The 12,657-nt window shown below is 38.1% G+C and overlaps 1 protein-coding gene across 3 annotated transcripts in view; it reads right to left on the reverse strand.

The window, feature by feature from the left end:
* Window positions 1-12,657, reverse strand: part of LOC122464967 (protein eyes shut homolog) — a 122,028-nt gene that overhangs the window by 33,574 nt on the left and 75,797 nt on the right. For all 3 annotated transcript variants that reach the window (XR_006289437.1, XR_006289436.1, XM_043542444.1), the window contains exon 2: window positions 439-603. Coding sequence is in view for 1 of the 3 variants with exons in the window: in XM_043542444.1 (XP_043398379.1) it covers window positions 439-603 (165 nt within the window). In the remaining 2 variants the exon portion in view is untranslated. The remainder of the gene's footprint in view (window positions 1-438; window positions 604-12,657) is intronic.

Below are 12,657 nucleotides of genomic sequence, written 5' to 3' on the forward strand. Positions count from 1 at the left end.
ATAACTTTGCAAGAGTTAATGACACTGTGACCAAGATCAGACTTATTATGGGAAGCAAGTCGCAACCCAACTGTGAAGAAGCTGCCACCCCGTAATAAATTCTTTGAAAATTCCACAGCATTTGTGTTTTATAGCTATAACACTATATTATTGGAGTCATACGTTTGCTGTGTTCTTCCCTGTCATAAGCGGCGTTTTCACTTGTAAGTTATGTTCTGCTGAATGAGTCATAAATTAAAGAACTTTTCAGAATAACAGGAAGAACTATGGCCCCAATTTAGTAATGCATCATGTATTAAAAAACCAAAAGGATTCTACTGCATTTTAATGAGTAATTCTATCATTGAATAGGACACACCAGCTGGATCTACACTGAAGTTAATAAGAGCAGAAGGAGATTAAACTGCTACTGCAGGTTCAAGTATAACTGGTACTCACTGTAAAGGATAGTGCCATTTAAAGCAGTTGTTTTCACTGTCAAGTATATAGATGTAATTCTGTTTGGTTCCTGCCCCAGTGCAATCTGGCTCTCGGATACAGATGTTACAGAAGGCAGTTCTAAATAAGAGTTCCCACTGAAGGATGGAAAAAACAATGCTGTGTCTGGAATGAATAACAGAAAAATTATATTAATATGATATAATATACAAAAAAATGAAATGTAACTCATCCAGCTAAGCATAGTATATGAGCATTTACTATTTAGTGGTAAATATTTGTGATTCATGGTTGTGTTTTGAAAATGAAATACTACACTATTTATGAGACATACATCCTATGCAAGTTATTTAACTTGCAGCATTCAAGCTGAAGGTCCTGGAGAAAACACTATACTCTGCCGTTGGCCCCCAGTAAAAAGCAGAAATGGGAGAGTTATGAGCGGGACCTATAGACAATACTTAAAAGGCACAATTTCTATAGAATTATAATGCCAATTTCATTACCTGTAGATGTGTTATTTTTATAGAAATTTTAACATAGCTTCCCTTCAGACCTCCTCGACAACAATGTTCCTGTAGAGACTACATATATGCTTTATTATATTTAGGGTTGAGAGAACTAGATTTTCCTAATTTTAAAGCCACTTTAAAATCACACGTTTGAAATCATGACTCAAACTCTATAATTGTTGGGCAGCATGTACATGGCCAACTAGTTGCGTCTAGCTTTTGGGTGGTGTTTCTCTATCCCTAGAATATAACACAATTTACCATTAGCTAGCAGCATTTTCTTAAAATGAATCACCCTTTCCATGGCTTTAAATTACAGGAAATTAAAGTTTCTATTTAGTATATAATCTCTTTGGGCTATGGAGTGTCTTTTACAGCATGTTTGCACATGATGTAACATACCCAGAAACAAAGGTCTTGATCCTGATTGGGGCCCCTGGACACTATTGTTATAAATAATGATAAATTAAATTTTAACTAGTTTTGCAAATCCAGAGAACAGTATATGGAGCTCACAAAATATCAAGCTTCACAAGGGTTAATGATCTCAATTATATTGTCAGTTTTCTTTTAATTATCCAGAAATGGGGGACAGATTGACCAAACTAATGGATGCATTTTGGAAATTAAAAATAGATATTCAGTCTTGTGGCTGTAAGAGAATACATGAAAATTTGTGTAAATCTCAGATCTGTTACATGTTGATGAAAAATAAATTTTGCACATACAAAATCCACTTAAAACACTAACTTGAAACGCTTCCTTAGCTTTTTTTTAAATGAAAAAAAATCACAAAAGAAAACTTTGATTATGAGCCCTTATCATTTGCTATTTTTTCTTATGACATTAATTGCTTTATTGTGTGTGCACGTATATAGACAATCACCCAGACTATACAAAAGAAAACTAATTGGGGTTAGGTAGAGTCTCCTCCTGCTGCTTTAGAAAGCCCATTCTAGCAATGCTGCTGGAACACAATCCAAATTCATCTCCAGCCTTACAAATAAGGAATAAAACAGTCATCTGGGTTAGGAAGGATTTTTGTATCCAAATATTTACTGTAGATAACTAACACCATAGAAAAGTATGTGTGACAGATGGCTATACCTAGCCATGCGACTAATAGTGTGGTTACTCTTCAGAACTTTTATGTACTTTTTGTATGAATACATTTCACTTGTGTTCTTAGGTAAACTGCTCATAGGGAGGACTCATAAAACCTGCCTAGACATCATCCTCTATCACTTTGTACTAGGCTTCTAAGGAGAACAAAAGCCAGTGATGGCCATATAAATCTCTTAAAATGGAAAACCATGAAAATGAATGAGTCACACAGTACCTGAAGGAAGATAGGAAGGGAGACATCCTAAAAGATGGGGGACAAAACCAGTTAGAACTATTGGGTACAAGACATAAAAATGACAGAGAAGGAAATTCCTTTGGGAAAGGGCTGAAGGATCTTCACAAGAACAAAAGGATGTGTATCTATACAGTCAAGAAGAAAACATTTAGCTAGCAGAGCTCTCCTTTTCCAGGAAGACAATGTTAGCTGGTCTTCTACAGTGGGGCTCTGTGCAGACTATATCATGAAGGATAAAAAGGGTTTGAAGAACTGATTCCTGCCAGAACCCTTTTTGGAGTTGGGGTGATCTCTGGTAAGCTTATTAGCTTGCATGCATATTCTTTTATTATTTTAATATGTTTCTATAATGCTTTTACCTTAAGAATAAATATGCTTGCTTAGAAGTGGTTGTGTGGCATCTTAAAACTGTGGGCAATTATGCTGTTTAGAACCTCTGAGGAGAAACCTGAGCAGTCCTACTTAGGCAATCTGACTTCCTGGGGAACTCAGTGTAGACAGGGATCTGTGCATCCTGGAAATACCCTGGTTTCAGGAGGGGGACAGAGAGGTGGATCTCTGCCCAAGAGAGGTGATGGTTGGGGAGCCAGAAGTCTAAAAGTGATTGTCCTTGTTGGAGGTGGAAATACAAGTGTAGTTATTATGTTATTAAACAGTTATAATTAAAAAAAAACAACTTTCCAAAATATTTACCTTTCAGGTTGACATTTTCCATACTTTGTCTTTCTTTGAAAAGGAATATTTTGATAAGTTTAAGTAAAACCCTGTCATCCCTTTTTGGATATACTGAAATATGAAAGTAGTACATTTTTCAAATTGTTAAAAAATTCTAACCATGTATTTTAAACAGGACAAGAGCAGAAATGACAAAAGTATGAAATGTTGCATGGATTTGTTGCATGGAAATGTTGCATGGATTTGAAATGCAGGAGGATGTGGGAATGTTGTTGGAACCTTAACTTTTGCATTTCCTGACTTTGTGATTTTAACTCTGCATCTTAACATTTCATTCTTATACATTTTATTTAATCTCTAACAAACAAGTGCAAGTATTCTTGCCTAAGACTGCATATAGTACAAATATGTTTGAATTATCTTCTGTACTTTCCAGTGGCTAGCAGTTCAATTTCAATCGGGCTGGGTTTGGCAGTAGTAGCAAAGGTAAACTAAAAGCACTTTTGTGATTAAATCTTTAATTAGTAACTGGCACAGTAACTCATTCACATCATGTTTTATCTGCAACAGGTTTTATATACACAAACAGCTTTCTGTACCTGGAGTCTGAAGTCAGCCCAACAAAAACAGGGAGGAAAGTTATCAAAATGAAAGTCCAGATAATACAAATACTAGTTCTTTGCTAAATTATCTGCAGCCTCACAAGCATAATTTATTCTTCTTAAAGCTTCTACAAATCAGTTTTAATGCAGCGACAACGTATTTCAAGCAAACTTGGTAATGACCCTTGAGATCTGTCATAACGATAAATGAGAAAGTTATCAGCATACATTTTGATGGTAGGTATTGTAAGCAAAATTGTAAATCATGTACAAGCAGAGAAAACACCATCGTTCCAAGGACACATCTTGTGGAACTGCTGTCTATTATTAAACGGATGTCAATAGATCCAACGCTTAGGGATATGATAAATAATAATAAAATCTCTTACAAGTTGTCTGGAAAAAGCCAATCTTAATTGCAGTATGTTGCACACTAAACATGACTGACTGTATCTGATATTGTAACTACATCAGTTAATAGTGATAGTTGCTGCTGATAAACTCAAGAAAGCCTGAACGGTTATATTTAAAAATCTGGCTAGTAGAGTTTGTGTGTGTAAATATAATCATGCACAATATAACCAATTATAAGCTTTTTCTTTAAAAAGAATTAACAAAAGAATAGCAGCACAGTGGTTATCCATGCACTGTTGGAAACTTGGAATAAAAAGCAATCTTTGTGGCATAGAAATAACATGTAAAACACATACATTTGAAAGAGAGAACTATACTAAAATAGCAGGGAGGTTCTGAAAACCAATTAAAAGGAAAATAAATCTGCAATTTCTTCCTTGACTTACCCCACTGAGGCTAAGTATTTCAAGGGTCTGAGATTCAGAGGTATGTACTGAGATATATAGACAAAATACCACAGGCTAAGGATGGATGGCATCCAACTTTTCATTTCCTTGATCCTATCAGACTCCAAAGTCTGGGCTACTTGGAATTAAAGCCACAATTCAGTAAAGTGTATGTGTAACTTTAAGCACATGAATAGTTCCACAAATCAGGGCCCAAATAGCCACATGTGGTACTATAACAGATACATGGATCATAAACTGTACTTACTGATATTACAGTTGCCAGCTATACTGCATACATAAGACATTGGAAGATAGAACCTGTGTATTTGGCTACAAAACAAGCCTTTACCACATTAGGCAGAATAGAATATTTGTTAACTATTGGAATATAAATGTTTCATCCTCAGCACTACAGATTTTAAGCCAGATCCTTGGCTATAGTAATTTTCCACTCAGTGCAGCTCAGTCGGAGATTTGACAGAGAAAATTGTGACTTTTTGCCCTCTTTACTCCCCCCTACTCTTGGGGCTACTGTGACCATTCTGGTCCTCCAACATAATCATTTGGGGCAGTTGCTATGTATTACATCAGCTGCCCACAATGACAAGGGGTTGTTCCATAAGGTGGGAATCAGTGGGGCGTAGGTACACCCCAGACATGCCTCCCCCTTCCCACACACCCAGATCTGGGAAGGAGGTAAATAGAAACTGCTAATACAGCAGCTCTGTAATGTTGGAGTATTTCCCCACAGCATAGGAATTGTCCAATGACCATTTAAGATGGGCTTGAGCTCCGTAGCAGAACCAAGGGTATGAACCCTTGGCTGCTGCTACAACTGAAATAATAAATAGTAATAGTAAATCACTCAGACTTGAAAAATATGACATTCCATCCAATAGAGGACAGTGGCAAACCACACACATCTAGTACATTACTGCTTTTTCCAAGGTTTCTAGCTCTTTTAGCTATTAATAGTAAAATTTTTGGAGCAGAGGCCATGGGTCCAGATTAATAAAGATTTTTAGGTGCCTAGAGATGCAGATAGGCACATAGTGGGATTTTCAGCATTTCTTAGGCACCTTAGGCTTTTGAAAACCCCACTAGATACCTATCTGCATCTTTAGGCACATAAATATATACACAATTCTCGCCTCTCTGTATAACATTATATAGACTTTTGAGATATACAAATGTTAAATAAATGATACTATTACTACATAAAAACTTGACAACTACCAGCCACAATCAACAATCTTTCATTTCTGTTCTTTCTTTGATTGGTCTCAATTTTGAGGTAAATGGGATTTTCATTTGAGCTGAACTCATTTACTCCAGCAGAGAATTTGGCCTGTAATTTTCACCATAATACCAAAGAATATAATGTGAAAATAACTAGTACACATAAACAAATTTATTACATGACTATTTGCATTTGTCTGAATTTAAAAAGAAAAAAAAAGGGGGGGGGGAATCAGTTAATTTTCTATTGCTAATCAGTATGGTCTGTTTGCTGCCAGCCCTTTTGCTCATCCTTCATTTGAACTGTATCTGTCCAATTACATTTGAACAGATAGACCTGTCCAAATTGTTGGGTAGATTCTCTGCCCTGTTCTGCTCCCATTGCACAACTCAAATGATGCAAAGGAAGCAGGGACAGGTCCTGAACCTGTAGCTGGTTATACCCCAGCAACAAAGAGCCCCCAGAAGATGTAGATTTGGAGCAGTGCAGGCCCAGGTACTAATCAGGAAACAAAGTACTACACCAATCCCCAGCTCATGGAATATCTCTTGGGAACCAAAAACAGCTGGCACAGATTGAAGTGTCCTTTTGCCCAAGAACAGGCAGAGAATCAGAGAGCAGTACCTGGCTCCCTGATGGTCCCTGCTTTCATCTCTACCCTGCATAAACTGGATGCAGCAAAGAATCTGGGCCTGTGTGTTTTGTAAAGTGCTGCATACCTGTATAGCGTTTTGTAAGCAACTGCGATTTATGAGATTATTATTTGGAATCCAACAATCAACTGATTTGGGGCATTGCCTGGCAATAAAATATAGAACACAACAAATCTCACTCATGCTGCTTTTATTCATTTGGGTTTGCTCACAAAAGCCTTCTGATTACTATAACTGAACTCCTACATTATAAAGAAAAAAAAATCCTTAAGGAACAAAATGCACAAGATTTGTTTTATCAGGTCAACTTGATGCCCTGTTGATAAGGATTTGTGCTGCTAGGAAGGAATCTGAATTCAGATTTCTGTCTTAATCTCTTTCTCTTCAGATTACTAGGGACTTGGAGTTCTGGTAAAACAACATATTCAGTGATGGGGGCTGAGGGAAGGCTTTGAGTGAGCTACGCACCAAACAAGCAAACTGTAATAACAAAATACTACTTTGTTACAATGAAATAATCAGCCATCCAACTGCACCAATATTGTGGTTAGTTTCCAAATTCCCAAATGCTATTAAGAGTTTCTATAAAATGAATGTGCAGCAGGTACTTACTAGAAAGGGAAATCAATGATGCACTAGTCATCAGAAGCACCCTGCTGATTGCATTTGCCCACTGAACAATTTCTTCTCTTAGGCAGTGGTAGCTGTATTCATTCTACAGAAATTTCCATTGCAGATGATAATGAAGTTACAAATGATAGAATGTTATTGATAGAGTCAGCGGCATGTTTGCTACCAGAAAACTCTGGCAAGACAATTTTGTGATGATGCACTTTTGTGGGATCAGCATGTCAAACGTATTACTACTTTAGTGCTTGTTTTGGGGCTCTCCTTATTCCTTTTAGGTTGTCAGATTTTATGCTAGAAAACCCTCAGTGGTATGAAAGAGCTATTCCACAGACCTTCCATGCTCCCAAACTTTGTCTTCTCTAACCTGATACAATCGCCAAGCTCTCTCCCTGCACAGTACAAATAATCATATTTGCAGTGAGATCATAAATCTGCAGTTTCAGTCTATATGTTATCTTCTTTTGGCTGACACGCCAATAAGATCCTAGCCAGTGCAATGGGTGTACTGTAATTAATCATACTTTTCACCCTAAGTGTAATGGGACCATTCAGGCTTATTATGCAGAGGGAGCCTACAGGGAAAAAACATTATGCGTGCATTCTTAGACTTGTGAAGTTTTAGGAAGGTTGTGTGTGTGTGTGTGTGTGTGTGTGTGTGTGTATGTGTATGTGCGCACGCACACTTTTAGCTACTATTCCTGTTTAAAAACATTTTTCTCTCTGAGGCCTAGCACTGTGCTTCTCAAAGCTGACTAGGGAATTTAACCACACAACTCCATTGAAATCAGTGAGTGTGTATGGATAATTCTCCTAGTCAGCTTTGAAAATATGAGACCAGATACCAAATTGTTCTTGAACTCAGCACTTCCAGCTAGTTACCAATACACCAACAAACTTTTCATAAGCTGATCATTTTCAAACAGTTTGGTGTTGCTTTTTTAGCTTTTATGGTAACTGTTTTCTTTTGTTATGGTAGTTTGTTAACCAATCTGTTACACTGGACATCTCTAAGTTATCATAGTTGCACCATGGTTATCATAGTTTCACACTGATCCATAAACTAATGTTTCAGACTACAAACATGCTGAAGTAATGAAAGTGAATTATTTGAAAAAGTAAAAGAAAATCTGAGGGGATTTATTCTTGTTAATGAATATAAGATGCACTAATCCTAACAATATTACATGTTGGAACAACTGAAGGTATATTACACAGAATGTGTATATATTTTTCTAAACACATTTCACAGAGCTTGCAAAGCATTAGTAAACACACTCAAATTAACTTTTATTTCAAGAACCAATTTAGAAAAGCAAAATCAGTATTTTCTACATTAAATGTGTTAATAGAATTCATATTATTCTGTGTGCAGCAATACCCTGACCAATCCAAGTCTTCTCTCAACCCCACTAAATACAATGCATATTGATAATAAAGGTATACTTGTCCAAATTAAACTTTTCTAGCTAATTACTGTTCAAGTATAGCTCTCTGGTTCTTTAGGGGAGTAAACAAATTTGTTTATGACATTTTCACAGTAGTCAAGTATGAAAACTCTGAAATTGGTTGGTAGAAATAAAAATAAAGTGACCAATATCAGTAAGTCCTAAAGCAACAAGCTGGCCTTATCATTTTGATAAATATAAGAATCATGAGCATATGAATAAAATATGTGCAAGTCTAGCTGACAAGTACTGTACAACATGAAAAAATGAGGTCAAATTCACTTATGTAACCATTCAGTTTTACATTATCTCCTATAGGTCCCCATTTTATGAAAAGTCAAAGGCTCTGAGAACATTTTGACAGCTGACAGAAAAATGTTGAACTCTATTTTACTCTCTGTACTTACCTCCTATTAACAGTCGGAAGACTTGGATCAAAAGTGTGAAAGGTAACATTTACGTTGGCATTCACAGTACTTTACTGAACAAACATCTTTTAGTAAGGGAACTTCAAGAGATTTTAGAAGTCAGAACTCCTTTCAAATTCACCATAATCCATGTCTCAGTGACCTTAAATGTAGCCATTAGGTCTAGATCATATATGCTAGGGTATTATGAGAAAGCCAGAGAATATTAGATTGATATCCGAAGTCTGAACTTTGAAGAGAAATGCCACCCACCCACCTCAGTGGATGGGGGAACTTGAGGGGGCCTGCCATGAAAGGGGATAGTCTCAGCAGCAAGGATGGGAGACATTAAGTGAGGTACACCAAGTAGCTTCCCCCCACCACACCCACCCAGGGAGGCTCTAGCACCCAATGGCCAGCATTCCCCAGTTCCCAGGATTTAACCCAGGGCGGGGAGCCACGTGGAGCCCATTTCAGGTCCATTCCTGAGCCCCATCTTGAACTAGCAATGAGAATCCAAACTCTCAGTGGCTGCAGGTATAGCCAATCACCTCTCTGGGCATCAGGAAAGAAATTATTCTATCATGGGCAAATTGGCAGAGAACAGGGAGTTTTCCCCCTTCCTCACAGCACCTTCAAGAAACAGTAGGTTAAGTAGCAATGCACTTGGCACCTAACTGAGGTACTTGGCTGATTTGTTACTTCATTGCAATTTGCAACTGGTTTCCAATGTGGTTAAAAGGATAACATGAAAGGTGCCCTGAGGTAAAAAACCTGCTATGTTGGTGATGGACCTTGCAGCCCTGGAGGGCTTAGGTCCCCACCCCTCTGCACCGTCTGTCCCTCTCACAGGGCTGGGAGAGGGGAGGTGGAAGGATTCAGAGTGAGCTGAGTCCTGGGGGGCATAGGCTGAGGAAAACCTATCCTGAGTTACAGGTTATACAGTAGGAGTCTGGAACCTCCGCCCTTGATCCAATTAAATGGCTGGGGTTGGAGAGTATGGGTGATGGGTGGGTAGTACTCATCCCCATGTTTAAGTTTAATAAAAATTGTGGCTTGCCACTTAAAATTCATCCATGAATCTGTCCCCATTTCACCACTGTGTCCACATCAGTAAGATTTTTTTTCTTTAATTGGAAAAAGGTTGAGCACTGCAGATAACGTGGGAGTCCTTCCCTAGCTCCCAGCAAAGGGAGATGATTCCTTTAGCTGAAGAGACAGAGACCTGGGATTTTGCTGCTGTAAGACCAATGTTCTAGTCAAGGTTCTTTGGGTGCATGTGGTTTATTGACAGTAGTAGACAATATATTTCAGGAATTTTATTAGGCCCCAATTCAGGAGAGCATAGAAGCTCATGCTGAAATTTAAGCATAAGCTTAACTGCTTTCCTGAACAAGAACACTGTCATGAATAGGGCCTTAGATTATATGCTCTTTGGGGAAGGGAAGTCCTTCATTCTGTTTCTTGTACAGCCTTCAACCCATTGCTATAGACCTAAAAATTAATAATAATTGAACAAACAGTATAGACAACTCTAGCTAGGCACTGATATCAGCTATCAATCCATTCACTTTACTAGCCAAGGCACAGAAGATGGAACAAGATGCTAAACTGTATGGTTGAGACACTTTCTGGGGTGCTCAGGGTTGTGAGGCATCTTGCTATGACCTGCCCTTAGCGTGAGGAAGCCTTGTTTGCGCCTGCCATAGACAAGTTTGGACAGCTCCCCAACTCCACGAGTGACAGGCAACACAATCATTCTCCTTTAGACCTTGTAGGCCCCACTGTTACTCTACAGATTAATAAAAGCAGTGCATGAAAGGAAGATCACAGCCAGCGAGGTGGTAAACTGCTGCAAGGATTTTGGGTGAGCAATATTTTACAATGAGACGTGAGTGTATCTCGTTAATTAATTCTAGGCTCTAGAATGTGTGATGATTTTAATTTTATATGCAACCATTTTTTCCCCAATATATCTACTTGCTACTACTTTGAATCTCTGTGCTTTGTTATACATTTATAATGAGACCAGGTATAAGCTTATTTAAGTGCTGTGTGTTAAGTGGCGCAGTGATATGAAGTGGAATCGGTAAGCTGGGCTTTCCTGTTTCTTTGGAAGCTGCAAACTTACAAATACTATGAGTGTTCAGTTGACCAGGGACACTCTAGGGAGACACTGGAAGGGCTCGAGGGTTGGTGTGTGCCAATCGCTAGCCTGTAGAGAAACCGTGGGGCCTAGGAGAAAAAGAGGAGAGTGCTTGTGTTGCCGGTGGCTGGTGGAGTTGGGGAGCTGACTCTTGGAAGGCACAGACGTGGCTTCCTCATGCTAAGGGTAGGTGGTAGCATGGTGTCTCACAAAACTGGGTATCCCCCAGGAAGTGTCACAATGGGAGCAACCAATTAAGGTGTCAGGACTAGATGATTAGATTGTTTCAAAAACTGCTGGAGTAGTTATGAGCAAAATGGGAAGTTGATTGAGTTTGTGGACTTGGACTGACAGCTGGATCCCTCATTTAACATAGAGGGAATTTTGGTACATAAATGGATGTGATGGGGAAGTTGGCTACAAGGGGGGTAGGTGCTAAGTGGTTTATTCTCACTCTCTTTGACTTGTTGAACACCTTCTGCTGTTGATATATTATTATCATTCCTCTTTTGACTTTGTCTCATTAAGCTGAATATTAGTCATTTCCTCTCCCCTTTCCATTTGTCAGTCTCTGACACACAGTATGTTTCTCACAGTATATATTTCCAGTTTGCATTAGTCAGAAATAACACAGCAATTACACAGTACCTTCCAAATGAGAATCTCAGAATGCTCACAAAAAGTAACTTGTTAAGACTGACATCACTTCTATGAGATAGGTATTATATTATTTTTTCACTTTTTTAGATGAGTGGGACTTAGTTAAAAAGGGCCAGATCTTCAGCTGCTGTAAATTAATTAATCTACATTGAAGTCTGCAGTACTATGCCAATTTATACTAGAGGATCTGGGACACAAAGTTAAGTAACTTGTCCCACATCACACAAGTCAGTGTCTGAGGAGGGATTAGAACCCAGATCTTCTGATTCCCAGACCTGTGCTTTAGCCAGCAGGCACACTGTCTCCCTTAATATTTTGCAATAACACAAAATGCTATATATGAATTATACCACTAAAAAAAATACTGTTTTAGATTTAAACTATATGCAGTTCAACTTATTTACAATTTTACTTGTAGAGCAGGATAGACAAGAGAATTATTTCTCCTGCTAATGTCTTCTTAACAATGTATCTTTTAGTCAGTATTTTCTGAGACAGTAGAATTAAAAAATAATTAAAATGGAGAGATCAACAAATTTGCAATGTATATGGCTATCCCATCCATTCACTTGTTCTTTTAAAGCGGTTTCATTTTATCTTCATACTACAGAATAAAGTCATCTTCCCCGCCCCCACCCAGAACCCTCACATTGGTCACCTTACTGTTTTCAAGGGTCAGGTGATGTGGATCTAGAATAGAACAACTTTGGACTCCTCTGCACAGGTTTGGTACCGATTCAACTATATTGGTTTAGAAACCAGTAGTGTGGATGCAGGTAGTGGACACTAGTATCCCAGCATACAGGTGCTTATATCAGTATAGTTTATGGGGCAGATCCTCAGCTGGTGTAAATTGTTGTAGATTGTCTTAGCTCCACTGAACTCAACTGAGCTATGACAATATACACCAGCTGAGGATCTTCACTATTTCTATACATTTACAAAATAACTATACTGACACTCGCATCTTTTTGCCAGTACAGTTTGATGCAACCCCCTAGTGTGGACCTATTTAACTATATTGGGTTTATCAACTGATTAGTTAAATCAATACAACCCTATGTTTACACAAAAGCCTTTCCACTC

Source organism: Chelonia mydas, chromosome 3, assembly GCF_015237465.2.
Source record: "Chelonia mydas isolate rCheMyd1 chromosome 3, rCheMyd1.pri.v2, whole genome shotgun sequence".
Lineage (NCBI taxonomy): Eukaryota > Metazoa > Chordata > Testudines > Cheloniidae > Chelonia > Chelonia mydas.